The following is a 27,160-nucleotide window of genomic DNA, read 5'->3' as shown; positions in this document are numbered from 1 at the left end:
TTTTGTTAAGATGTATTATTAGGTATTAGATTGTGTGCCAATAACACCACATGTATATCGGTTTTAAATCTCTGGTTGACAGTAAACAGCTACTGACTTCGGTGCCAATCTAAATATCGCGAGGTATTCCCACTTTTAATAAGCGAAGTCGCAATCTCGCGAGACTTATGGCCATTACCCCATTTTCCAAACGTCGGTCAGCGGATCGGTTTATTAGAGCGTCGGACGAAGAGGTCCTTTGCCAAATTGGAGATCCTTAATTATTAATGGCTACATGAGCTTACAACGAGGTAGTTAACCCTCCAAATGAAGGATGTATGCTAAAATGTAAGGTAAGCGTGCACAGCGTCCTGAAGTGATTTGATGTTAAGCTGTGCTAGCACTGTTAGCACCGCCGCTGCTGTGCGAAATATCCTCAGATTGTCCGCTGTCACTGTGATGTTTAACCACCAGAGGATGTATTTTGGGGGTGAAGGAATGACACGATCACCCTTTTCACCCCAAGTGGCAAAATAACTATCATTTCGTATAGTTGTTTGTCAACTTGCATCATTGCTGCTAGTCGAATTGGTGTTACGGTTAGCATTAGCTTCTATTTACTGCATATTCTAATGTTGACTGAATTTAATTTTGGATTTTTAGGAGAGTTTGTCTTCTTTACTGAAGTCTCTTATACTGTCTGTAGTCGACCTGGTTATAACTATTGTTATGATCACCCTTTGCCTCTGCTTGCATCTATAACAAATCCTTAAGCTTAGCCAACAAATCCAAACCAACTCCCAACACTTGTTTGATAAAGAGGACAACACACCTACTCTGAACACTCCTCTATTTCATATAAGACTCCTGTCAATAATATTGGGTGCACCAGGAAGGACATCCAGACAGTATTTCAACCTCTTTATGACATGGAGATGTTATTCATTACATTTAACTGCATTACAATGTAATGGTTACAATTAAAGGCACTATGAAATAGGGAAGTCACAAGAGCTTAGTCACACCCTACAAGGTCATATGTTGCCCAGGAACGGATGTTAATACTCTAACATTATTATTATTTGTACTTCTAATAATAATCGTAATATAAATATTCTTCTCTAATGGGTTCTGTGTGTGTTGGCACCACTATTGATGTGTTGTCCAGGATTCGGTCTTTTGAGAGAGTGTTTAAAATGTCTTGGCGCTGACATGTTTTTTTAGTAAGTGATTTGTTATTTAGTATGCTCAAATATGTTTTTTTTATGAGATCTTTACTTCTGACACAAAGTAAATATTTTTTAATTTGAAAAGTTGTGTGATCGCCAATCACTTGACTAAGTTGTCAGTGCGGCAAATCCCATGGTGTTTTATTAAGGGTTCCAAACGTTGGGAGACGAGTACAGTATAAATGCATGAACCAGATTTCGCTTTATAAACAAGTGTCTCTTTATTTTTGTTAATCTGCTTGATCAAGTTTCATCAGTCGTATGGCATTTTGCAGTCTAAGTTGATGTCATTGTTCATTAGTCTTCTGGCTCATTTTGAGTCTTGTTCTAAGTCTTTCATTTGATTAATTATTTTCCGTTTATTTAAACTAAATCGGTGTTTTGCTACGTGGCTACTTTAGTGGTCCATTACAATAGTATTTGCCAAAGAAAGTGTTAAATTGTTAAATGATAGAAAGAGATTTAATTAAAAAACAAAAACCAATGTATTACTTTTTACCAAACTGACAATATTTTAAATGTGTATCATTATTTGCAAAGCAGACTTTGCTTATACATCACTACTGAAAGTACACTCGGTAGTGAACCAATTCACCTGTTAAATAGTGAGCTGCTAAAATATAAACTTACTAACTTTGGCACTGGATCAAGCTAGATTGCACAATTCACTTACTCAGACCAGGCTCGGCATGCTTTGTTTTTAGATTGGTACCTTAGATTTTATGTGGATCTTTTGTGCATAAGTTGTGAAAAATAACAGTTGATTTAGGAGATAGTCACCTGTGGGATGAAGACAACATTGTAATAAACAGAAGAACACAGAACTTGAAAAGGAAGAGAGAGATGCAAGAACAACAAAGTGTTGCTTCTTCCAGTGGTGTATTTCTGCACTCTTGTATTAAAGCCCCTTTAAACACATGCTGAAATGCACTATATGGAGGTGGGGCTCCTGGCTGCGGTCTGAACCAGAGTAAGGACTTTCGATATAGATATGAAACTTGCCCAACGTGTTTACCAAAATCATGCACTCTGACTTTAACACATGGTTTCCAACTGTGTGAAAGAGCTGTGGCGTCTTCACGCTTCCGCTCTAATTCTACTCAATTAGAATGTGTCCCACAAGGCGATCTGCGGTGAGTGTCAGAAGCTCAGAGACAAGGTGGTTCACCGCGTAAATAGATCTATACGTCTCTCTGATGAATTAACATTGTATATTCTTTCTACATAGCAATATCTCTTCTTTTAATACAGTTATTATCAAATCATAAAAGTTATCCCAAAACATTTTGGAGTTTAAACTACACTGAATAAGAGAAGAAGAAAAAAGTATTGGTGAATAACACCGAGCAAGTGTTTGCAGACAAAGGCCAGAAAACATCCTTTTAACAGGAGTACATGCATAACTGTCCATCAATCACCGTTGTTATTGTTCGAGTTGGCAGGTTTCTTCAAAACCCCCAAGTAATGTCATGAACGTGTGTTTAAAGTGCTTTTTAATGTGGTGTGAATTAGGATCCATTTTCTTCTGAAAAGAGTAAAAAATAATGGAGAGTTTTGACCAGTTAGATAATGGATTTTCCCTTTAGGTAAAACGAACTTAATCAATCCTGTAGTTAAGTTAGAATTAAGACATATAAAAAAATTTATTATAATATTACTGAAAAGTTAAGAATTTTAAAGAAATGGATATAAACGCTTATATTAGTGTGGTAAGATAAAAGGGTAAATGTTAAGTGATGTGAACTTCACCTCAGTCTGTGTAATTTGATAAGGCATTTAAATATTGTGTATTGTCATCTTTAAAATACAAAAATAATGTTCATATTGAGGTTCTTCACCACCATCATTCTGCTCAAGAGAGTTCATGATGTTCATGATGAATCAAAGTTTAATAACCCAATCCGTCTATTTGTATGATTTGCCGAAGAAACTCCTTAAATCTCAGGGTCTTTGTAGTTTCCATCCCCTCTGTGCAAGAACTCTTCTGAGAGCCTCACACCTTTTCCATAAACCATCTAAACTTCTGCCATCAAGCAAACTTTCATTGAGCATTAAATGCAGAACTTCAGACTGATCAAAATGTTGAACTTCTAACAAAGAAATGCTCATTTCTGATATTTAATCAAACTAGTATTTAAAAGTGTTAATCCCAGTATTACAGTATTTTATCTCAGGAGGTCGATTTAACTGCTGTGCACTTAATAGCCAGTGGCTCCTGCTAAGTAGGAATGCCTATAGTTTAAGGTTTTATATATTCCATCCAGGAGTAACATTTTCTTATTTTGACTGCACTACTGTAGAGACAAGGATACACTTTGTAAGTTAGTGAGTGAGGGTTCTGACCTAGTTTGACTGATTCTGTAGCCCGTGACTTGATTTGCACCCTGTAATTTGGATAAAGACGAGAGGGACCCACACTAAGTTTACACAATGTTTTTTGTTTTTTTCAGACCGTGGGAGACCGAAAAGAGCGAACAATGGCCCAGTTTTCCGCCACATTTGCAGGTAACTCACGCACACCTGAGGCTTGACCAGTTTGAGCAAATAACTTAAAGTGATGCATTTCTGTAAACTTTTACTTTCTGCTCTTACACAGTAAGACATCCCAATCATTTCCTTGGTACATCTCTCGGTGACTTCTAGCGTTGTATTTGGCCATTTGATTTCGCAGTACTGTAGGAACAATGATATGCTGTATTTGAAGTATTGCTACAGTTGTTGACTCTGGAGTTGCGGAATTTACAGATTGTATTGCCGTTGATGAAGTCATAACTGATTCCATGTTTTGAAACTTTCAAAGCTGCTGGAGTTGACTGTATCCTCTCTTCCTCAGTCATCACTGAGATAATGCATTATTTCGTAGTTCCTTTAACTGCTGTGGACATAATGACTGCTGACAGCGCTTTAATTTCAATGCCAAAATCGACATATATACCATATAATAAGAATAAAATATGATTTGAAAGCAAAAGAAACTCTGATACAGTTGATTCATTATCGTGAAAAAATGTATATGATGTATGTATATACAGTTTCAGTATCTGTGTCACAATATGCTTTCGCCGTGAGCCATCAACTGGTCCATTATATTGTGCTGTTATCAATTCTTGATGTGTAATAACCTGCAATGAAAGCAAACATAATACAAAATCCAAAAAGTAACGTTAACTTAGCGTAATGAATACAATTTAAAGAGGGTACTATTGAAATTTAGCTAATTACTTTAAAATAATATAACAAGTAATTGATAATTAACCTTTTTAACCTGATCCCAGCACTGGACTTGCCTTTAAGCTTCTATGCTGATGTCTTCTGTGGCTTTCACAAGGTTAAACCTGTCTAAGGGACAAACTCATTTTGAGGATTTGAACAGAATGTAGGTAGTATTGGTTTTAAACCGATATATATGTTGCAGTTTTTCACAGTAAAACTAATAATGAACACTGTCGTATAGACTTTTCTTTGTTGGTGTTGTTGGTGATCAATGTGCTAACTGGATGATGTTTGTGTTTAGGTCCAGATGTGTTTTTAATCTCTGTCGACGAAAGAGTCAAACATGACCAACAGTTCCACAGTCTTTCACCCTCTTCTGGTGGCTATATCACAGGTAAGGCATACATTAGTGGCATTCACGCACACCTATATTGCATTTAGATAAATACTATGCCTTCCATTGTATCAGGTGACCAGGCGAGGAATTTCTTTCTTCAGTCTGGCCTGCCTCCACCCGTTCTCGCTCAGATATGGTGAGTCCATCTCTTTCTATAAGGTGACCGGTTTGGAATTGGTGTGATAGTTTTATGTCTACTCCTGCAGGGCTCTGGCCGACATGAACAGCGATGGCAAAATGGACATCTACGAGTTCTCCATCGCAATGAAGCTGATCAAGCTGATGCTGCAGGGCCATCCTCTTCCGTCAACGCTTCCCCCCAGCATGAAACAACTTTCACTGTCTCACCAGGCTGGCTTCGGTGAGACATTATCATTGTCACAGTAAATCATCACTAACAAGAACATTGAAACCACTTTTGCGTTGTCATCAGTTCAGTGGGAGTAAATTTACTTAATTAATTCCAAGCTGAGGATATTCACCCCCAACATCACCAACACCGCAGGGATATCATCACCATAGTCATTAACTTATTTAAATTACTGGAACACTATAATTATCATCACAATTAATGCCGTGTTATATGGGTTCAATTTAATATCCTGATGATGATGTATATCCAGATATAGTCTTTTTCTTTTCAAGGAAACTAATATATTGATTTAAGTGTCTCTTGGATCTTGGACCTCTATTGTACTCATCAGTATGTGTCTGTTTGTACAAAACTGTCTTTTCATTTAAATATTTACTTGACTACTGTAATCACCACAATAATAACATTATTATGACAACATATACCTGTTATCATCATGATCAGCAGCATAGTGACATCAACATCATCATTAATAATAACTAGACCTTGTGCACTTGATCATCTACAACCAATTAGGATCTTCACAGTGAGAAAACAGTCCAATGAGGCTGCGGCTTTTTCAAAGGGTCTGTTCTTATATGGACATGTGTAATATCCTGTTGAATGTCCATGTCTAATGTCTAGTATCAATTCACCCACTGAGAATCAAGGCCTGTTATTAATGCAAAATTAAACGAAAATATTAAAAGAAAAGTTATTAACCTTCTTGGAGTACTGTGGGTAACAGTGCAACACAATACACGATTATAGTTGTTTATATTTTTGTTTATTGGTCTTTGCTGCTGCAATAGTTCAATATTATATGATAAATGTTAAATTTCATCTCATAACAACATTTAAACCTCCAGCATCCCATTCCCATTATCAGTAGTTTGACATTGTTATAGTTTCTGGCAAGTGGATGAAAGGGCATATTGGTGTTGTCATGCTGTTATGTTCTGTATTTTGAGTCCTGAGTCAGCATAGAAAAGTGTTATGAAAGTAACAGCCGTTTGGGATTACAGAGCCACTGATCATTTATTTAACATCGATGGTATTACATTGTTGTCATATACTACTCCATCTAGGTGACATTATGGTTATTACAACAATGCCAACACCATCACACTGAGTTTGATTACCAGTGGTAATGATCCCCAACTGAACTTTTTTGTGTATCATTTTTTAGGTCTCCCCCCCTTCCCTCCCATTGCTGCTCCACTGTCTGTGACCTCACTTCCAGTTGTTCCGCCTCTTCCGCCACTTCCTGTTGGAGTTTCTCCACCTCTACCACCTCCATCTATTGCCAATGGTGCGCCACCAAGTGGTATGATCCCGCCAATCCCAGGCTTTTCCCACCCAGGTATGTGTGTAGAGCAGAAAATGAAGAATATTTTCTTGCTTACATGTTGTATCACATGTCCTTTATTCTTTCATTTCCTCATTTCTTTTCAGCAGCTCCTGTAAATAAGTCTTCATCTTTTAATCGATCCAGTGTAAAATTGCAAAAGAACCCATCGTTTGATGCCGTCAGGTAGGTCAAGGGAGGGGAAATGCTGGAAAAGTTTAGATTGCTGCATATTTCCACGTTGACATCTTTTTCTTTCTTCTTTCGATCATTTCTCCCCTTAAGTGGTGGTTCTCCGGCCCCGTCTCAAGTGGATTGGGCTGTCCCACAGTCATGTAGGCTGAAGTATAGACAACTGTTCAACTCTCATGATAAGATGATGAGCGGACACCTTACAGGTATAGGTCTTTGTTTTTTACCTTAATATAGTCACAGCAGTGATTGACATGGGTGTGGGCGTCTGTGCCCCAGGTCCTCAGGCTCGGACAATCCTGATGCAGTCCAGTCTTCCTCAGGGACAGCTTGCTTCCATCTGGTCAGTACTTATTACTGTAATTAATCATGAAGCTGTTAAAGTGATTGCACTAAAATGCAAACCGGATTCTCGTTGATTCACCAGGGGTCTGTCTGACATTGACCAGGACGGGAAACTCACTGCGGAAGAGTTCATCCTGGCTATGCATCTCATTGATATGGCCATGTCAGGTCTACCTCTCCCTGCGGTGTTGCCTGCAGATTATATCCCACCCACCTTCAGGTACTATCTCCCACTTGTGGCCTTATAGCTGAAATACTTTGAGTATCGATTTTGATGTTGTGTAAAGGCATAGAATTTGTACGAACACTGTGGATGTTGCATGCTTGATTTGTTATAGACGTCTAAACATGTCTATATTATTTATATTTGTTAAAGCAGACCAAGTTGTCTGTGGCACAATTACTTACTTACAGTTATGGGTACCATCCACATCAATATAATCAGCACCTCGTTGTTGGTTCCTGTTATTAAAATAATAATGTATTTCAACCATTGTATGTTTAGTAAACTCCAGTTTACAAAACAAGAAAAAGGGATCAGGGTAAATGTATTTACTCATGTCGCTCCCCTTGTGTTCGGAAGTTTCCGTCTCTTTCCCTGAGAGAAAGTGCTCTACTTCATACAGATTTTGTATTATTTTAACAAGCCAAGCATCTGCCCAGACACATGGAAAAGGATTACCAACATTTTCTGGTAATCCAATCCAGCCACAGATAGAAATTTTAATATTAAAATCATTCAATTATTTGTTTTTACAGTTATATAGCAGGTGTGGTACAATAGTCATCTTGTGTTTCCTTGTGGTCAGACGAGTACGCAGTGACAGTGTCCAGTCCGACACAAAGAACGTCCAAGAAGAACTAGAGGAGGAAGCGGACTACAGCCAAGACAAAAAGCTTCCTGGTAACTGAACAAACTTATGTTGATACATGTATAATATTCACAGAACAAGAAAAAAAATCTGGACTCTGTTTCAGTGACTTTCGAGGACAAAAAGAGGGAGAACTTTGAACGAGGGAATTTGGAACTAGAAAAGAGACGACAAGCACTGCAGGAGCTGCAGAGGAAGGAGCAGGAGCGACTGGCTACTATAGAAAGGGAGGAGCTGGAAAGGAAGGTGTGTGGTTTTAAGGCTTGAGAAGATGTGACTGTAGTTATGTACATGTGAGTTGTGTATGCTCATAAGTATTTGATATTGGATAGTGTTGTGGAGACATTCTTTATACATAATTAATATATTTAATCTGTAGGAGCGTGAACGTCTGGAGCAGGAGAGGAGGCGTCAGCAAGAGCTGGAAAAACAGCTTGAGAAACAACGTGAATTGGAGAGACAAAGGGAGGAGGAGAGACGCAGAGAGATTGAGAAACGGGAGGTATGAACGACTGTTGCTTTCAACAATGAGAATTCTGATGAAATATTGTTGTGTAGAGGCTTTAATTATGTGAGGAAAATCGTACACAATGTAAGCGCTGATTAACTTTGCGGCGACTCACACCAAAAACACATTCATCATTTCACACAGTCTCATTATATTTTTAATAATCTGGCAATTTTAGTCATTGCACTTTGACTTCAGCATTTTATTTTGCTAATAAAAGTAAATTTACAACTTTATTGACACTAAGCAGTCCTGGAACTGATGTATGTGTAGGTCAGGCTTTGATTGGACCTGTCCTCTTCTAGTTTTAAAATTCTCCAATGGGCCGGCACAGGAGGTCTACCCACTTTCGAAACATTAAAAGATTTATTTGGATCTTCCTGTGTTCAATCAAAGCTGTTGCTTCAAGGGATTCTTGAGTAAATTAATGAAATGTTCTGATTGTATTAGACCAAATGTGCCATGCCAACACGCATTGCCCAGTTCACCTGATTGACAGTCTTGTCCTTGTGTCGTACAAAATAGTGAGTTTGGACTCAAATAATTAATGTCTCTTTATTAATGCTGTCTAATAACAAGCAATGCAATATTATTTTCAAGAAAGAGGGTTGGTTTACGCTCGCCAGTTGAAGTGATTTAACTCTTTAACGTCTCATGTATTTGCATTGATTGTATGCCGCACGTTAAAAATAACAATGCTCCTTAATATTCGGTTTGAGCCCCAAGTGATAATGCTGTACGTTCAATAACATGTTAACAGCTAAGGTGCCTTTAATGGTGTAAGATAATTATCACAGAAAAAAAAATGTAAGACTGAAACTCGACTAAACAAGTGTAACTTCTATGATATAAATGCACTTGACATGTTTGGTTTGTTTCATGTTTTGTGAAAAAAAAAAAGTTATTCACAGTTCAGTTTATTGATTGGGAAAATTTAGTAAAAATCGGCACCATTGCACCCTTGTGATCCAGAATATTTCCTTCTCTGTTACCAGCTATCTTCAATTCGGCAGTTTCTCCCTTAAGCAGACGGGTACAACAGGTTTATTTCAGCCTTGTTCCCAAAATCCATGAAATGAAACATAAATTATAAAGAAAATAAAGAGATAACACAGTGGTAATATAACAGATAAAAAACATTTGGTGTAAAACAAAAAACTACGACATAAACAATGCCTCTTTAGCTGCGTGCGAAAATACTTTTCTCTCTTCCTTTCTTGAAGTTTCTAAAAGTCCTTGACAATATGCAAATTAATATGCTCTTCTACTTAAAACACAGTACTTTCTTGTGAGATTATCCGAGTCTCCAACAAGATGACTTTCAAAATAAAAGCACAAACTTCTTACGAGAAAATAAATAAGCAAAACACAACTTAAACCTCTTTCAACCGTCACAGTAATTAAAATAAAAAACATATACAAAACGAGGTACGACAACACGCACAGTGTCAGCATTATTATAAGAATACTTCCAACAAGGAATTGTAACCACAATTCTTACTTAAAACTGCTGCTGAATCTAATGCTGTGTGTTTTTCTCACACACTTTTGACTGAAACAGCATTCTGGGTAATTTCTCCACAAGCAGTAGTTTGAACGCAAACACTTCTTCTTATCAGCCACCATTTTCACACTTGTGCACCACTTCTAATCGGTCTTTAGTTCCTAAAAATTTACAACGTGCAGCTATCGCATCAGTTTCAACTCTGAATGAGTGTCTGCTACTATGAATTTCTTATGGTGCAGCTGAGCAAACCTTCCAACTCAACGGTTGTCTCCCTTTTTTTTGTGTGTGCTGTTCCCCTCGAGTGTGACAGTTAGTATGTGTCTGTATCTGGCAAACGTTGTCCAGCTGCATTCCTTTCTGGGCTGACAACAAGAACAATTACAAGGCCAGAGGTTTTTCAGCCACTAAGCATGGAGCTTGGCGCCGTTGGATATCTTTCTTAAAAAATCCAACAAATATGTTTGACTTTTTACTGCACAAAAAAACAAATGTTTTTTTTTTTAACTTTTATATTATTGCAAAATGTAAAAAGCACTTTCAAGCAATGAATCGGTTGTTCCCAGTAGAGGACACCAGTTCTTACTTCTGTGTTTGTTTGTAGGCAGCAAAAAGAGAGCTTGAGCGCCAACGTCAGCTGGAGTGGGAGCGCCAGCGTCGCCAGGAACTTCTCAACCAGCGGAATCGTGAGCAGGAGAGTATTGTTCTGCTCAAGGCCAGGAAGAAGACGCTCGAGTTTGAGCTGGAGGCTCTGGTAACATCTCACAGATATTGACTCTTAGACAAATATCACAAGTGAATTCAAAGTAAGCGAATCTAACTGTTTCACCAGAATGACAAGAAGTGTCAGCTGGAGGGAAAGCTAACAGACGTTCGATTCCGGCTGTCGAAGCAGCAACAGGAGGTTGAACAAAATAATCAGACCAAAGAAGCCCGGATCGCAGAGATAAGGCTGTTACAGCAGCAGCTGCAGGTACTGGTCGGTCGTAAGAGTGTTGTGATTATTTAATGATAGAAAAAGCCATCAAGCATTGCTGCCTTCCTCTGTCGAGTCATGTGACCTGGCGTAATGTTGCTTCTGATGTCTGAACTTTCTCGCCATTTCTGGTTGTTGCAGGACTCTCAGCAGTGGTTAGGGCGTTTGATTCCTGATAAACAAAGTTTGAACGATCAGCTGAAGCAAGTTGAACAGAATAGTCTACACTGTGAGTACACACCCCTCCCCACACACACACGCACAACTCTAATTATAATGGCTGCATTTTTTTTCTGTGTGTTAGGCGACAATCTGTCGTCCCTCCAGAAGGCCGTAGAGCAGAAGGAAAGCAACCGAAAGCAGCTCAAAGATCAACTTGACTCAGTGGAGAAAGAAACTCGAGCCAAATTATTGGAGATTGACGCATTTAACACCCAGCTGAAGGTGATTAGTCAATTGTATTTAACACTATTGTGGAATATTTCTTCATGGCCTCATAAGGTATTTTCTGATTTCAGATATTTGACATTGATTTTGCAGAACATAATGAAGAAAAATTACATTTTGTTTTTAAGTAATATATAGAGCAAAAATAAATGTATAACGCATCTGTACATCTCTTCCTATTGTGCCTGTTAAGTTACTAAAAGAGTGTACTGGATATACTGTATATTGGTGAAAACTTGGTGCTTGAATTGGGATCAAATATTAAGTGAAAGACTTGATACTTTTTTGTGAAGTCTTGTATTTGTCTTCTTTCTCACCAAAATGTGATGTCAGGTCTAAAACTTTATACAGATAAACTGTTGAAATGCTGAACCCTCTCCTCAGTTTGTGAAAACTCTGTCTTACTTCTCCCTGTTCAGGAGCTGAGAGAAATCCACAGTAGGCAGCAGAGACAGAAACTTAAAGAGATTGAGACTGATGCACATACGCAAGGATTCTCACAAGCGCCAAGGAAGTCTGTAGAACTCCCAGAACCCAGGTGAAAGATATTTTTTTGTCATGATGCTAATCATTATGTCTATTACCATTATCTCAAGTAACTTTAACGGTGGTGTTTGGAAGGTTGCCCTCCAGAGAAGGTCAGTCGTGGAGGGAGGATGTTCTCAACTCTGTATCAGGCTCTGCTCCACATGCCTGGCTACAGCGGGTCACTCAGGAGGAGAAGGAGCATAAGAGGAGGATAATGAAGGAGGAAGAGGAGGGGTGCAATACTTCAGGGTTAATGGAAGACCAGCAGAGCAGAGGAAAGAAAGAAATTCTGGAGAAGCCAAACAAGGTCTTTGGCCCGCCAACTGAACAATGGCCAACAACAGGTTAGTTAATCATGGGTTTGATTAGACCTAAACTTGTATCTTATGGCTCACTATTCTAAGCAGAGTTGTGTCAAAAGCAGTGATTATTGTGTGTCGATGTGCGTGTCCTCAGTAGAAAAGGCTCCACCCAGTTCCTCCTCTGCCTCCTCCACACTCTTCGACCACCCGCACGCCACTGGGTCTGAGCTGGTGAAAGTCGTTTACTATCGAGCTTTGTACCCATTTGATGCCCGCAGCCATGACGAGATCACCATCACTCCTGGAGACATAATCATGGTACGATCTTTTTCATTGTGATGATGCTTGATGAAGGTGTGTTGGAAGTGCACGTGCGTGTGTGTCGGAGAATGTGAGAGTGCTCTTCCCTTCTTACCAGTCTTCCCTCTTCTTCCCCACCTCTTCCAAACTGAAGGTGAAAGGTGAATGGGTAAGTTTGTGTGTTTGAGCTTTTATGTGAACAATCAGACATCATGTGGCCGTGGATCATTGTGTCACTGTGGGTTTGAGTTTAGAGTTTTAACACTATTCTAATAAATCATAGTTTTTCCATCTGTGTTGTGATATCACCTTTACTCAGTAGTCGCTTTTCAAGAGCACAATGCATATTTACTGTATGCATGCGTGCATTAGATCTTGGGGTTTCTGACTTGTCTGTCTATTCTCAGGTCGATGAGTCTCAAACCGGAGAGCCAGGGTGGTTGGGAGGAGAGTTGCGAGGTCAGACTGGCTGGTTTCCAGCCAATTATGCCGAGCGGATCCCAGAGAGTGAAGCACCCACCGGCATGCATGCATTTTCGTCGACCGCACCCTCTGCAGCTCAGCCAAATAGCACGCCACCCCCTGCACCGGGGAACACACCTGCCTCCTCTGCTAACTCCAACTGGGCTGACTTCAGCTCCACGTAAGTATGTGTGTGTCACCTCTTGCACGCTTCTATTCTGACCTGTGGCTCTCTTTGTTCTGGTCCAGCTGGCCCTCAAACCCCAGCAGTCAGTCAGACAGCGAAGGCTGGGACGCCTGGCCCACCTCAACCAACCAGAATCCATCCCTCAGCGTACCGTCGGCACAGTTGCGCCAGCGTTCTGCCTTCACACCTGCAACTATGACAACCGGTTCTTCCCCCTCCCCAGTGCTTGGACAGGTGAAGTGTTGAAATATAGAGCCTGAATAATGTCTAGCTGCCTCTAATATCAAATGAATACATTTATTTCCAAAAAGCACTAACATGTTTTCAGTGACAACATTGATATTGGATTAATATTTGGTTATACTTTTTTTCTGCACTTGCATAAGTTCACATACCCATCTCTGTCTACAGCTGATACAGAATGTACAAACTCAATTCCTCTGAAGTTGGGGCGATGTGTAAAGATATTTGGTGTTCAAACTGATAAATCGTATTGTTTTTGCACGTACAAGTGTGGCCTGGGAGGGCCGTCTTTGGGTGACACCTATGCTTTTCTACAAAACATATGTGACATTCCGTCAGTTTTAAATCATCTCGGGTCAAGAAGGTGCCATTTCTGGATGTTGTTGATCTGTGCCTTTTCTTTGGAAGTGTTTAACTTGCGAGAAAAGACAATCTTTTTACTGATAATGTTTTTTAATGTGTCTAAACCCTCTGTTAATTTAATACAATGATGTCGGTTTTTAATGCAATATTGCTTGAGGGTTCAAAGGTCAGGGGCATTTAATGTTAGTTTTCTGCTTTTGTATATAAAGTTCTACAGATTCTCTGAATCTTTTTATTATATAATGTACTATAGATAATGAAATCTCTAAATGTGTTGCAATTAATGAGAATACAAAGATTTTGAAATCCTGTTCAACCTATATTCATTTTTATTTTCATTCTACACAACGCCCCAACTTCATTGGAATAGGCGTTTGTATGATATTGTTTCTTAATATATATTTTATACTTTTAGAGACACGTATATTGCCCCATTTTTATCTCGCCTACTCGTGATGTCATGAGAAGACTACTCTGTAGATGCACCAGTCAAAATATTGAATTCCTATATATTTTCTATTCGATCTGACAGAGATGTGAAAGCAGTTTTTGAGATATTGTCGTTCATTCTTCCAGGGAGAGAAGGTGGAGGGTCTTCAGGCTCAAGCTTTGTATCCCTGGAGGGCTAAGAAAGAAAACCACTTGAATTTCAATAAGAACGAGGTTTGTTCAAACTCTCTGCACATTTATGGAGGCTGCTTTTGTCCTGAAATTGAAATAAACCTTTCTTTTGTGGTAGATCATTACAGTGCTTGAGCAGCAAGACATGTGGTGGCTAGGGGAATTACAAAGTGGACAAAGAGGCTGGTTCCCTAAAAGTTATGTCAAGCTCCTTACTGCTGTTGTGAGGCCTCCCACCATGACCACACCCACTTTGACTGCACCTGCAGTTACCACGCCTAATTTGGCTTCATCGCGCAACAAGAACAACAGGTATGTGTTTAGTCATCATCAACAAATATTATTTTCTATGCCGACTCCCTAAACATACCTATTAGTAATCATATCATTTATATCATTAAATATGTATCTTTTTGTCTACAAAAACACTACCTAACTATGTAAAATGCAGAAAAATTCACACAACTCTAAAGTAAATGCTGAAAGAGTATTTTGTTTGCATGTGTATTTGTATGTACCTTTAAATCCCTTTTGTCTTTTTAGTGAGAGTGCTCCTTTAGAAGGTTCGCCCAATGGGAAAAAAACATCTCCCTCCCCTGCAAAACCTTCAGATTCTATAGAAGGTGACACATGCTCAGGTCGCATACATTCACAGACACACAAAAGTCATCAAACTGAACATGTATATATTCCTCTCTACAGAGTTTGTGGCAATGTACACATACGAGAGTAGTGAGCAGGGAGACCTGAGTTTCCAACAAGGGGACGTTGTCACGGTTAATAGAAAAGAAGGAGACTGGTGGACTGGGACAGTTGCTGGAAAGACTGGTGTGTTCCCCTCAAACTATGTGAAACCACGGGACTCGACTCAAGAGGTAAGTGGGTCCAACAATTCTTTTTTATAAAGACTTTGTATTGGTAAGCAAGAAAACTAAATAATACTTTTTCTCTCTTATTCAGGGTTTTGGAGCAGGAGGGAAAACCGGTAGTCTTGGTAAAAAGCCAGGTTAGTGTTGATAGTAGTCATAGTTGTGCGTGAAGTGCAGATGTTTCGTAGTTGTGTGACTGATCCACTGTTGGCCTCTCTCACAGAAATCGCCCAGGTTATTGCACCCTACAGTGCGACTGGTGCAGAACAGCTGACGTTAGCGCCTGGACAGCTGATCCTCATCAGGAAGAAAAACCCGGGCGGCTGGTGGGAGGGAGAGCTTCAGGTACTGATATGTCAGCAAGTTGTTTATTAGGCTGGTACTCAATCCTCTTGATTGCTCTAGGCTCGGGGTAAGAAGCGTCAAATTGGTTGGTTCCCTGCCAATTATGTAAAGCTGCTGAGTCCAAGCACCACCAAGACCACTCCCACGGAACCCACCCCCCCTAAATTGGCTACTCCTAACACAGGTACACCGAACTGCTACACATGCCCTCACCCTTTCACTGCCTTCTCACTATAAATGTTTTGCAGTCATGTGTCAGGTAATCGGCATGTACGATTACGTGGCTCAGAACGATGATGAGTTGGCATTCCAGAAAGGTCAGGTGATCACCGTCTTGAACAAGGACGACTGCGATTGGTGGAAGGGAGAGCTCAACGGGAGGGAGGGGTTGTTTCCCAGCAACTATGTGAAGCTCACCACAGACATGGACCCCAGCACACAATGTAAGTGCACACACATGCACACAGTGGGAGAGAGAGAGACACACACATGCACAAACAAAACCAACACTAGATATCGTCCATTTGATCAGGTTTGAATTCGGTATGTGGCATGTCTTTGGGCCTCTTACGGGTTGTCACGTATGCGTGCTTATGTGTGTGTGTGTCTTTGTTGGCTTGCCTGTTCACCTACTTTCTGTCCCTGCATGTGTTTGTTTAGCATGTTAGCATAGGCTGCTTTCACGCTATGGACCCAGGCTCATAGGGATGAAGTCCGATTTGCCCCTCAATATTTCTTCACGGGACTAGCAGCAATATTTAGAAGGATGGACAGAAGGATGCCCATTTCTGTCAAAAGCACCATACGTCGTGTAGGTTTTCCATATTTTGGAAAAGCCGAACAATCCATTCATGCACTCACAATGGTCCGTCAGTTGAAACATGCAGCTACATTTGTTTATTTAAATAACCAAAAACATATTCAGTTTTTATTGTGATGACATTATAGAATTTGTTTTTAGAAAACATACTGGCAACTTGGGAATACACTTTTTCACCTATTTAATTAAATCATGTTTTAGATCATGTTGCTCATGTGCTCGAAAGTATGGCGAACAGGGACTATAGTTACATGACAACTTGTCTGCCTTGTTGCCGATTTCCTCAATGATGATTTGCAGCAGCGTTGTTCAGCGATAACAACCTTCAACTAGTTTTAAAATCACTATTAAACGCAACTTCTGACTCAACTAATTAGCTTGGTTTAAAGCAATGATGAATGAGTCTTCCCGACATGAATTAAAAAGGTCAGCTCATACCAAAATCATCATCTACGTTATTTTGGAGTTTTGTGACTTTGCCCTGGCTCAGGCCCAAGTCCAGCATTGTAGACAGGCAAACATGTTATACACATTTTCAAGCCAAATAAGTGTTTGTATGGGCCTTTGAACCTAGTGTGAAAGCACCTAGTGATGGAGTTTGTAGAGCACCAACACCAGATCTGTTCACCTCAGATTTGCCCTTAAAGTATTTCAAATGGTTAGAGCTAGGTTTATTTTGCAGATGACATCATTATCACAAAATCTTTAATCTGGCAAAAATGTTAGTTTCTAAGGGAATGGTTGTGCATACAAAAATTGATCAACAAAAACCGATGCAGAATGTCATCCGCAAATATACTTTGCTCTACAGGCTCTGTGTGACATCCGACTCCCACACTGTCCTCGTTTCATCACCTTACCCAACTGTTGTTGTTGTTATTGTTGTTTTGTTTAGTTGGTTTTGTTGATGTTGTTGTTGTCGTCCTCTCTCTAGGATCATATCATTACCCAGACACCCCCCTCCTCCTCAAAGCCCTCAAAGAGACCCACTAGGCCACTCATCCAATGGGACAGCAGCAAGAGGTCACATGACCCCAGGAGATGGCCTGGACTCTCCCCCAGTAGAGAGACAGTGACTCCGAGCTCCCCCTCTCTTCCTCTCTCCTCCACCGCCTTTGCTCTTGGGAGGAGATAATGAGGAGAGGTGGGGCTAGAAGGATCCTCTCTCCCTGATTGGACTGATATTTACACATGTTCTCATGCACACACTCGGTGTGGATAGTGGGTCATTTTGTGGCTTGAAAGGACATTCTGTCATTGGTCACTCCCTCCCCCTTTCCTTTCCTTATTTTTTTTATTCTTTCCCTTTTTTCCCATTGGTACAGCAGCTTTTAGTCACCCATCAATCAAATTGCTGGCCCACACACTAACTTCGCCCCGATCTACAGCTTCACAGAAAGACCCACTATCTGCAGGAGGACCAGTTGTTCTTACTATCCTCACTTCCCTAGCTATTTCCACATAAGGAACCCTTCACATGGCGCCAATTTTGTGGTTGTTAGTTGAGTTTGAACAAAGATTAAGTCATCAAACTAAGTATATGATTTGTTGAGGGCAAAATTACCTTTTTTATTAATGATTATTCAAAAGTATTGTCAGGTCACAACCAGTTGTATTTAAGTAATGTTCATATTCACATAGTTTAACATGCAACATTGCATTTTAATCATTGAAAAATGACTGGTTTCCTGACAAGAAGTCTTATCATTAAACTCTTATTATGTAACATAAATATGGCTGTTTTACAAACTGATTTTGTTGTCGTCACAAAAAAAAAGGATTCGCCATGTGAATGTAACCAGCCAAAGCTTTTAACCTCCTTTACTGCTAAAAACACCAACACTTAGCCGGCAGGCCACAGAGTTTTCTAATCGTAGAAGGCGTGGAATCTTTTTATGTTTAACTTAAAGTGATTTCATGATTTGTGTTTGTCCATATGTTTCTTTTTGTCTGTTGCTATGGTGACCAACCTGTTGCATTTGAACAAGACAATGGTCAAAATCAAACTCATTCCAGGACAGAAATTCTAGTTTAAAAAAAAAAATGGAAACGGGTAGCACCATTTAGAAAGGGGATTAAATAGACTTTAAATTAACAAATTGCACTGATTTCATCCGAGTATAAACCTTGGCTGCTGATAACAAAACATGGTTAAATAATTCCTTTTCTTCAACAAGCAGATATCTTCCTGTTTTTTAAATACAATAACAAAGAATGTAATTCACATAACCATTAATTAAATGTGATTTACGTCATAGTATTTTAATTGTGTTTAAATACTTGTTTTTTGAAAAGTCTTAACTAACCTCTTCTGGTGGTGCTAGCAGTATTAAGATGGCAAGTTTTCTCATCCGTATGCAATCGGTCCACTTGTTTCCATAGCAACAGACAACCATTGTTGCCATGTCAGATTTGTTTTGATCCTCATCACAGTATTTGTCAAAATTGTTTACCTTTGTTGCAAATGCTAAGTCGTGAATTTCTGACTTAAAACCCGATCAAAGACATTTGTTTGGGCATTGAACCTGTTCACTAATGTCACAAGTCACCATTTTAACCAGTAGAGAATTAAAATGTTTTTTCCAAGACATGTGGTCCGAAATACGTATTTCAGTCAAAGTTGCGTCATTAGAAAGATAAACGTGCAACACTAAAGAACTGCCATGTCACGTATAAAGAGGAAATTCAAGAAGACGCCCAGATGATAAAGTTAAGCTCAACTTAATCAGGTGCAGAGTTTAAACCAAAAAAATGACTCTAGAATAGTCGAGCTGCTTTGTTTCGACCTCAGATGTTCTAAAATAAAACAATTTTAAATGTTGGAGAAAAAAAAGGTGAAACTTTAAATTGGACAGATGTGGCCTCTGCCAGGTGAGTGCACTGATGACTGACGGATGTGTGAGGAGATTCGATGGCTCACGGTTGGTTTGTGTTGCAGGGTGTGCAGACCTCCACCTGCTGGACATGCTCAGTCCGATGGAGAGGAAGCGTCAGGGTTACATCCATGAACTTATCATCACTGAGGAAAATTATGTCAACGACTTGCAGCTGGTCACTGAGGTGAGTCAATGTACAGTATACCTTTCCAAAGTTTGGTCACAAAAGGAGGAAATCTTAAAAATATAAAGTCGCATATAGACATTTTAAAAGAGCCTAGACTTAAACTGCTCTCATATTTTGGACAATTTTGTGACCACTAAGCTAAGACTCACAATCCAGGTTAATACTTTAAAGGTCATCTAATGTGTTGATGTGAGTAAGACTCTATTGTACTCATCAGTACGAGTCTGTTTGTGACATAACTCTCTAACCGTTTAAATATTTTCATTAGAAAATTTGCTTTAGCCCCGTCCACTGGAGATAAATTGTTTACCATAACCACACCCACTCTGCTGTGATTGGTCAAACATCAATGTTTATCACTGTTCGTCATCATTCCCGGAAGTCTCCACCTTCATTGTATAAACAAAGCAGGGCATGATTACAGCTGGCTGGAGGAGGAGTGAAGCCATTATTACGTCATAATGGACTCCGTTCTCGTAACCTCTCGTTCGCTGAGATTTCAGACGGAGGAGAATTTTATGAAGTAATAAGTTTTGGAGAGGAAGACTTAAATATTTGAAACATGAGAGTGAGTCAGGAGAGTTGAGTGTTAGTTGCCCTTTCAATAGATTTTGAGCTGTATTGAAAAACATTTTAACTTTGAAATAGATGAAGAAATTCAGATTTTATAACTATTTGTTTGTTCCCTCAGATTTTCCACAAGCCTCTTCTCGACGCAGAGTTCCTGACAGAAAAGGAAGTAGCCATGATCTTTGTAAACTGGAAGGAGCTTATCATGTGTAACATCAAGCTGCTCAAGTAAGCACGCACTTATTAGCACTTTTATTTGCTCTTGTTTTAAGTGGTAAGTGTTTACATCTTGCACACATATGTTGCTGCTTAATAACTGTTAAAATAAATAAAGTAAATTTTACTTTCTTAATTAAAGCCTTAAAAAAAGCATTTTATTGTAGTTTAAACCATGTTTTTTAATATAGAATTTGAGATTCTTCTCGTATATATTCTGATAAAAATCGAAAGTGACCCAAATCCTTCATCCTTGCTTCTTTTGGTGTCTTCTTTTACACATTGTTATGCTCTTGGCCCCTCAGACCGAGACCTTCAGTTCTTGCTGGTAATATATTTGTGGCTAATAGTATTTACATGCTAATATGAAGCAGTCGTCTTTGATACCAGCTCATCTCAACCCATGGTTCTCAGACAGAAAAGTTTGATTTTGCATAAGTGAGAGAGTATATTGCCGCAGGTCTCTCTCTTACAAAGACTAGTTTTTTTAGTATTTACTTCTTATCAACTTTGGTAAGTGACCCAATGAACAAGACAACAGATATACTTTAATAACATTAGTTTTCTCCACATGGTGTTCTGACTCCCCCCCCCCCTCAATGTAGTGAGGGGCTAAGGCACCAGGGAGTAGAACTACTGCTTCTCTTCAAGGAAAAATGAGCAGTAGAGGTCTTCCATATTTTTATTTTCTGGACCACTTTGCTTCAGCTACTGCCCCCATGATGCGACCTCACTATGTCATTGATTCCCTCGTCTCTCCCTACAGGGCTCTAAGGGTCAGAAAGAAAATGTCAGGCGAACGAATGCCTGTGAAAATGATTGGTGACATTCTGACCAACCAGCTTCCACACATGCAGCCATACATCAGGTTCGCCAATTGCCACGTATAGGTCCTCCATCAGTGGAGTTCTTAACTCTGAATCCTATGTTTAGGTTTTGTTCCTGCCAGTTAAATGGAGCTACGCTAATCCAGCAGAAAACCGACGACAACCCGGACATTAAAGACTTTCTCAAGGTTTTCAATATTAATGCACACATGGGTTTGAATCAATTTAAGCTAGATAGTTAGATATTAAATGTTTGTTTTTAAGTTCTATGTGAAAAGAGACACCTGGGTAGTGGGACAGATTCCATACAAATACAAAAATACAATTTTTGTAAATAAAACTGTCTATAAATAAAGTCTCAGACGTGTGTGACTGTTTCCTGCACATATAGAGGTTGGCGATGGACCCTCGGTGCAAAGGTATGCCACTGTCCAGCTTCCTTCTCAAGCCTATGCAGAGAGTGACCAGATACCCACTCATCATCAAGAATGTGAGTAAAAACACACAAATTTACCTTCCCCTCTTTCCTCTCAGTCAGCCATGTTTGTATTTTGCCCCAGATTTTAGAAAACACTCCAGAATCTCATCCCGACAACAGTCACCTAAAGGCTGCCCTGGAGAAAGCGGAGGAGTTGTGTTCGCAGGTAATGCATTCATATGTCACACACACACACCAGCGTTAACATCGTACGCCACTGCAATCGATCAAGACTCCAACCTTTTCTGCAAATTCTACATGTTAGTCATTCATTTTCTACTCACTCTCATGTCGACAAAGAGTTGGGGTTTATTTTCAGAGTAATCTGTTCCTTTTTAAAGTTATAACATGTATGTTCCTTTTTAATGTAGCGACCAGAGCTCAGTTGTCTTCGTCTTCCTCCAAAACTATGCACCTCCATGGTACTTGTCGTAACCTTCATCTTGTATCGAAGCCTCAACATTAGGAATTGTTAAAAACAAGAAAACAAGTCTATATTTTAAGTTTGTTTTTAGCGAAAGAATCTAGGCCATTAGAGTAAAATTTAAAAAAGAAAAATCTAATCTAATCTAAATATTGCTCTTTCGCAGTGACACTTGAATTGTGTTTGAATGAGGAAACGCGTCAGGCGGCAACTGAGAGACCGATAACTTCTGCTTCAAACAAACTTAAATGTTGATTTATTTGAGTTTTTCGGTAACGATTCCTAATGTTGAGGCTTCAATACAAGATCGAAGTTACAGACGAGTAGTACAGTGATATTTGGATGCGTTTGAGTATCTTTTTGGACGAGGATAAAGACAACAATTAAAATTAACATTTTAATTTTTTGTTGTTGTCTATAACTCTAAAAAGAAACAGATTACTCCCAATAAATAAATCCCAACCATTAGTCGACATGAGGGTGAGTAGAAAATGAGAAAAGTTTGAATTTCAGTCAAACTATCACTTTAAATAAGGTAAGGTAAGGTAAAACTTTATTGATCCCTCAGGAGGTCTCCTTCGGGAAATTGTTTTTTACCAATAGCCAGCAATTTTTCATAAACAATAAAAAATAATACATAAAAAATAAAATAAGAAGAAGAACATAAAGAGGAAGAACAAGATGACACAATCTAAGTCTAAAGATAAAGACAAAGAACATAGGTCAAAGAAAAACAACAAATGGTTAAATGGTTGTTTAATCGGCAGACATTTCTTTGTGTATGCCTCGTGGCTGTAAAAATTATCAAAGTGTAAAAAATTTAAATTAAAAATGCTTGATTCAGCTGAATAATCATGATGCTTATTCTGCTGGTGTCAGAGGGTTAACCCACAAACGCTTAACTGGTGAACTTTGAACCTTGCAGGTAAACGAAGGTGTGCGGGAGAAGGAGAACTCTGACCGATTAGAGTGGATCCAAGCCCACGTCCAGTGTGAGGGACTCTCCGAGGTCTGACCTTTTCCCGTTTCACCCCATCAACTTTTATGTTATACCCCGTTTGTGATGAGTGTGTCTGTGTGCGTCTGCAGCAACTGGTCTTTAACTCGGTCACAAACTGCCTCGGTCCGAGAAAGTTTCTCCACAGTGGGAAACTTTTCAAGGCTAAGAGCAGCAAAGAACTCTTTGGTTTCCTCTTCAATGACTTCCTGCTCCTGACTCAGGTGAGGCTCCTTCGTCTATTCGTCCACCTGCGTCTAACCTCATGCTTGTGCAGGTCACCAAACCTCTCGGCTTCTCTGGCTGTGACAAAGTCTTCTCTTCAAAGACTCACCTGCAGTACCGCATGTACAAGACGGTATATCACGCACACACGCACACACATTGAAAATGCACACACTAAACTTTCCTCTCTACAGCCAATATTTCTAAACGAAGTTCTGGTGAAACTTCCCACCGACCCGTCAGGAGACGAGCCGCTCTTCCACATCTCGCACATCGACCGAGTCTACACACTGAGGGCAGAGAGCATCAATGAGAGGTAGAAACACCCATCAACCAATCATATTGATACATGATGATGATGACCCCGTGTGTGCACATTCAGGACGGCGTGGGTCCAAAAGATAAAGGCAGCATCAGAACTTTTCATCGAGACGGAGAAGAGGAAGCGAGAAAAGGCGTATTTGGGTATGTCAGTGAAGCAAAAATCTGGTGGTTAAGTGCTGTAACTAATTACTTTGTAATAAAAAAAAAACATGAGTCTTTACTATGATTTTGACAACCTTGTTAATTAATTTGATCCGTGTTAGGCAATGTTTTTATTCTATATAAGGGGTTATTTGTCTTTATACACCATAAGGAATATATATATATATATGTGTGTTCAAATTTATGTTATCAGTCTTTAAATAGTCAACAATAAATGCTGAATGAGGTAAAGACTAAAAGAAACACAACATCTGTTAACTTTCTTTGCACCTATTAAACATTAATGATGCATTCAATGACAATGGGATTGCTATGATGCGTTCAAGAGTGTATGATCTGTTAAAACTAATGGTGAAACACTATAAATGAACACTATCACTTCAATGAAAAAAGTATTGCACTGAAAACCCCGATTTTCTGTCTGTAAGCCGATAAAACAGAAAGTTTTCAAGTTATTTAACACTTTTAGTTGTGTATCGCTATTTCCTATAAAGGTTGTTGTGTTTTTGAATACAGTGTTGTTTAATTTTATTGTTTTTATTTAAATTTTAATAGGTTTGTGTGATTAGTACGAACATTAAGAAAAAGTGACTTGTGTGTTTCTATTGGGGGTAAATAAATTAAAGTATCTGCCTGTAGAGAGAGAAATAGGCAATCTGTATTTCATGCAACCTAAATGTATTATTTTATCTGTTTTTGTTCATTACATTTTTTATTCTTACATTTTGTTTGAATTGTTTAATCACAGCATTTTAACTTACATGTACACTTGGCAAATTACCTTTATCCCTCTCTTACAAAAAGTTACTTTCCCTAGTAAATAGTTACTTTGAAAATAACTTGTAATTGATTTCCTTTTGAAATAAGTATTTAGTATTGTAACTAAGTTACTGTTCTAAAGTAACCGACTCACTTGTTTTCTTTCAGTTCGCTCTCAAAGGGCAACAGGCATCGGCCGACTTATGGTCAACATCGTGGAGGGAATTGAGCTGAAACCCTGCCGCTCTCACGGTCAGTACGAACACACCTGAGATGTGTTGCTTCTACTAAGTGAGTTTGTTGTTTGCAGGGAAGAGTAACCCGTACTGTGAGGTCACCATGGGCTCTCAGTGCCACATCACTAAAACCCTGCAGGTGCATTTTTGTTGCCTTTATATTTTTGCTTTTGTTAGTCATGATTTGATCATAATTAGACTTGATATGTCGATGTAATGCCGGCTGGTTTTTTGAAAGTGTGTTTCTGCTGAAGGACACGCTGAACCCAAAATGGAACTCCAACTGTCAGTTCTTCATCAAGGATCTGGAACAGGACGTCTTATGTGTCACCGTTTTTGAACGAGACCAGTTTTCTCCCGATGGTCGGTCACTTGTTTTTTTTGAGGTACGATCGATTCCTTCACTTATTGACTTTCTTTGTATTGTCAGACTTTCTTGGCAGAACCGAAATCCGCTTGGCAGAGATCAAGAAGGACCAGGGTTCCAAAGGGCCGATCACCAAGAGGCTCCTGCTCCACGAGGTCCCGACGGGAGAGATTGTCGTCAGGCTGGACCTGCAACTGTTTGAGGAACCCTGACATACGGTCCAGATTCGATGAGACCCGAACAGGCTGAGAGTAACTGCCCTGGGCTGAACTCCTATCATCCAGACCTCAGCGGTCGGCTGGGATTTTAACGGGTCTGGGCCAGGACTGACCAGACCAGCCAGGGTTGTGTTCTGCATTCCACAATGGCAGTTTTTTTTCCCCCTGACCCAAATCCCAAGTCGGCATGTGTGTCAATGTGTGTGTGTGTGTGCGCCTCCCTGCGTATGTGTGTGTTGAAAGACTGGTTTGGTTGGTCACAGAAGAGACTGTGAGAGTTTGTGCCACCGCAGCAATGAACCAGTGTGTCTTTTTTTTTATTATTTTCTTCTTCGCTGTTGAACACACATTGTTCCTAGTTTTGTGTTGTGACATCATAGCGGCAGTGCGATGACCCCGAAAATTAACGTACGAGAAAACAGTCGTCAGCAGTGCATTCGCACTTGGGCACTTTCATAACACGATGTTCCTCACTTGTTACTATAGCGACCAGCCACTGTCCAATCAGAAGGTGTACGTAGAACCGCTTGATTAAGCCCCGTCCTCCTCTCACCTGCCTGGTGTGTACAGAACCGATGATGATGAAGTTGGTCTTCGTCATCATCATAGACAAACTGTAAGTTGTTGTTCTAGTGTTTGAATAAAGTTAAGTTGGCCCAAGATGGTTTTTCCTTGAATCTTAAATGATCATACATATCACCATATCATAAGTTTTTTGTATATCGATCACTTGCCTTCTCATCTGCACTGTTTTCCAAGGAATTCTGTTTAATGTTGATAGAGAATCTGACCCTTTCTGCTGATCATTTAATGAATTACACATGGCTGTGTTTTTCACTCTGTTTAGAATAGATCATTTGAAAAGTTTTGCCATTTGATTCAACAATGTAAAAAGTAGAATTGGAGCAAAATTGTATTCATCTTTAAAATGGTCTCCGCTTTATTAAATCGCCAATGTGCTTAGACTTTTAAACTAGTTTGTAGTGCCACAATTTCTTCATTTTTTAAGCCGTTTTTATCTTGTTTAGGAAATGTATATTCAGACGTCAATTAAACCACACTCGTAGATCAGAGTCAAATATTTTAAGAGAGTGCCATCTAGTGGATATTTAATTATTGTAGGGAAGGCTGTAGTACTGTGACCTGCCACTTGGATGAACGTGAGTTTGGATGTGGCGACAAGCTGTGCAGAGTCTTCTCTGGGCGAACATTTTCTCCACCCTGTCGTTAAGATTTCTTTTTTCCTCGCTTAACCTGCCTCTTCTCAGACTTGGTGCCGGTGAAGAATATCCTTTTCTTTTTATTCAGATTTCATCTGAGATCTTTGGATTATTTTTTGGGAAGATGGTGACCCTATTTTGTAGTAATGCTACTGTCCACACAGAAGGTAATATAATTAAAAGCTTAGTGAATTATGTAAATTCTACATAAATGAATTGAATCGCATAAAAATTGAATCTTTGTGTATTAATTGCATTGTGAATGAATCATATTGTAATCCATGGATTTAAATGTGCGCCTTCTTCTTAAGGCAACAGCTTTATTCCGAGCTTTTTACTCTTAAGATCTATTCGAGCCAGTTATTTAAAGTGCCAACTCATAAAAGCAGTATCTCAGGACACTAGTACTCTTTACAAGAGTCGATGAAAACGGCAGCAATAACGATACACTCATTAATAAATATTATTTTTAAATGCAAGAAAAATCCAATCTTTGACAAATTTATTTTTAGAAACCTTAATTTGTTGTACAAAATCTGTCGCATGAAATCACATAAGGGCGCACGGTGACGCCTCACAGCAAAAAGGTTGCTGGTTCGATTCCAGGCAGAGCCAACCTTTCTGTGTGGATTTTGTATGTTCTCCCCATGTTGTGTGGGTTTACTCCGGTGC

General features: G+C 39.4%; 1 protein-coding gene across 5 annotated transcripts; it reads left to right on the top strand.

Annotated features, from left to right (window-relative positions):
- The first annotated feature begins 190 nt into the window (after nucleotides 1–190).
- Nucleotides 191–25,973, top strand: itsn1 (intersectin 1 (SH3 domain protein)). Of its 5 annotated transcripts, none has more exons than XM_087803369.1 (46): nucleotides 191–332; nucleotides 3,659–3,713; nucleotides 4,723–4,815; nucleotides 4,891–4,954; nucleotides 5,025–5,179; nucleotides 6,360–6,533; nucleotides 6,629–6,704; nucleotides 6,804–6,916; nucleotides 6,990–7,053; nucleotides 7,138–7,275; nucleotides 7,865–7,959; nucleotides 8,034–8,173; nucleotides 8,307–8,429; nucleotides 10,544–10,693; nucleotides 10,772–10,912; nucleotides 11,057–11,144; nucleotides 11,220–11,359; nucleotides 11,782–11,900; nucleotides 11,984–12,234; nucleotides 12,347–12,510; nucleotides 12,647–12,661; nucleotides 12,900–13,135; nucleotides 13,204–13,375; nucleotides 14,324–14,410; nucleotides 14,487–14,680; nucleotides 14,912–15,006; nucleotides 15,071–15,243; nucleotides 15,329–15,374; nucleotides 15,461–15,582; nucleotides 15,643–15,766; nucleotides 15,831–16,025; nucleotides 19,341–19,462; nucleotides 20,157–20,263; nucleotides 21,018–21,119; nucleotides 21,185–21,266; nucleotides 21,470–21,568; nucleotides 21,639–21,722; nucleotides 22,906–22,989; nucleotides 23,070–23,201; nucleotides 23,255–23,335; nucleotides 23,397–23,518; nucleotides 23,585–23,667; nucleotides 24,616–24,699; nucleotides 24,758–24,822; nucleotides 24,938–25,046; nucleotides 25,114–25,973. In XM_087803369.1, the coding sequence occupies exons 1-46, from the start codon at nucleotides 318–320 to the stop codon at nucleotides 25,260–25,262; spliced, it is 5,322 nt and encodes a 1,773-aa protein (XP_087659495.1). In that variant the 5' UTR covers nucleotides 191–317; the 3' UTR covers nucleotides 25,263–25,973. The 5 variants fall into 5 exon arrangements, with proteins under 5 accessions (XP_087659495.1, XP_087659494.1, XP_087659499.1 ...); XM_087803368.1 differs by having other exon boundaries at nucleotides 6,626–6,704; XM_087803373.1 differs by having other exon boundaries at nucleotides 6,626–6,704; nucleotides 12,350–12,510; nucleotides 14,912–14,991; nucleotides 25,114–25,972.
- Nucleotides 25,974–27,160: the final 1,187 nt, after the last annotated feature.

The sequence above is a fragment of the Callionymus lyra genome, chromosome 11, assembly GCF_982586985.1.
Source record: "Callionymus lyra chromosome 11, fCalLyr1.hap1.1, whole genome shotgun sequence".
NCBI lineage: Eukaryota > Metazoa > Chordata > Actinopteri > Syngnathiformes > Callionymidae > Callionymus > Callionymus lyra.
The sequence above is the reverse complement of the archived record's forward strand: the minus strand, read 5'-3'. Positions and strand labels throughout refer to the sequence as shown.

Bases quoted from the DNA above. Each gene is read 5' to 3' on its own strand.
- itsn1 (XM_087803368.1), top strand. The intron at 7,276-7,864 runs GTACTATCTCCC...CCTTGTGGTCAG, and splicing joins TATATCCCACCCACCTTCAG to ACGAGTACGCAGTGACAGTG. The intron at 23,519-23,584 runs GTAGAAACACCC...GTGCACATTCAG, and splicing joins GCAGAGAGCATCAATGAGAG to GACGGCGTGGGTCCAAAAGA.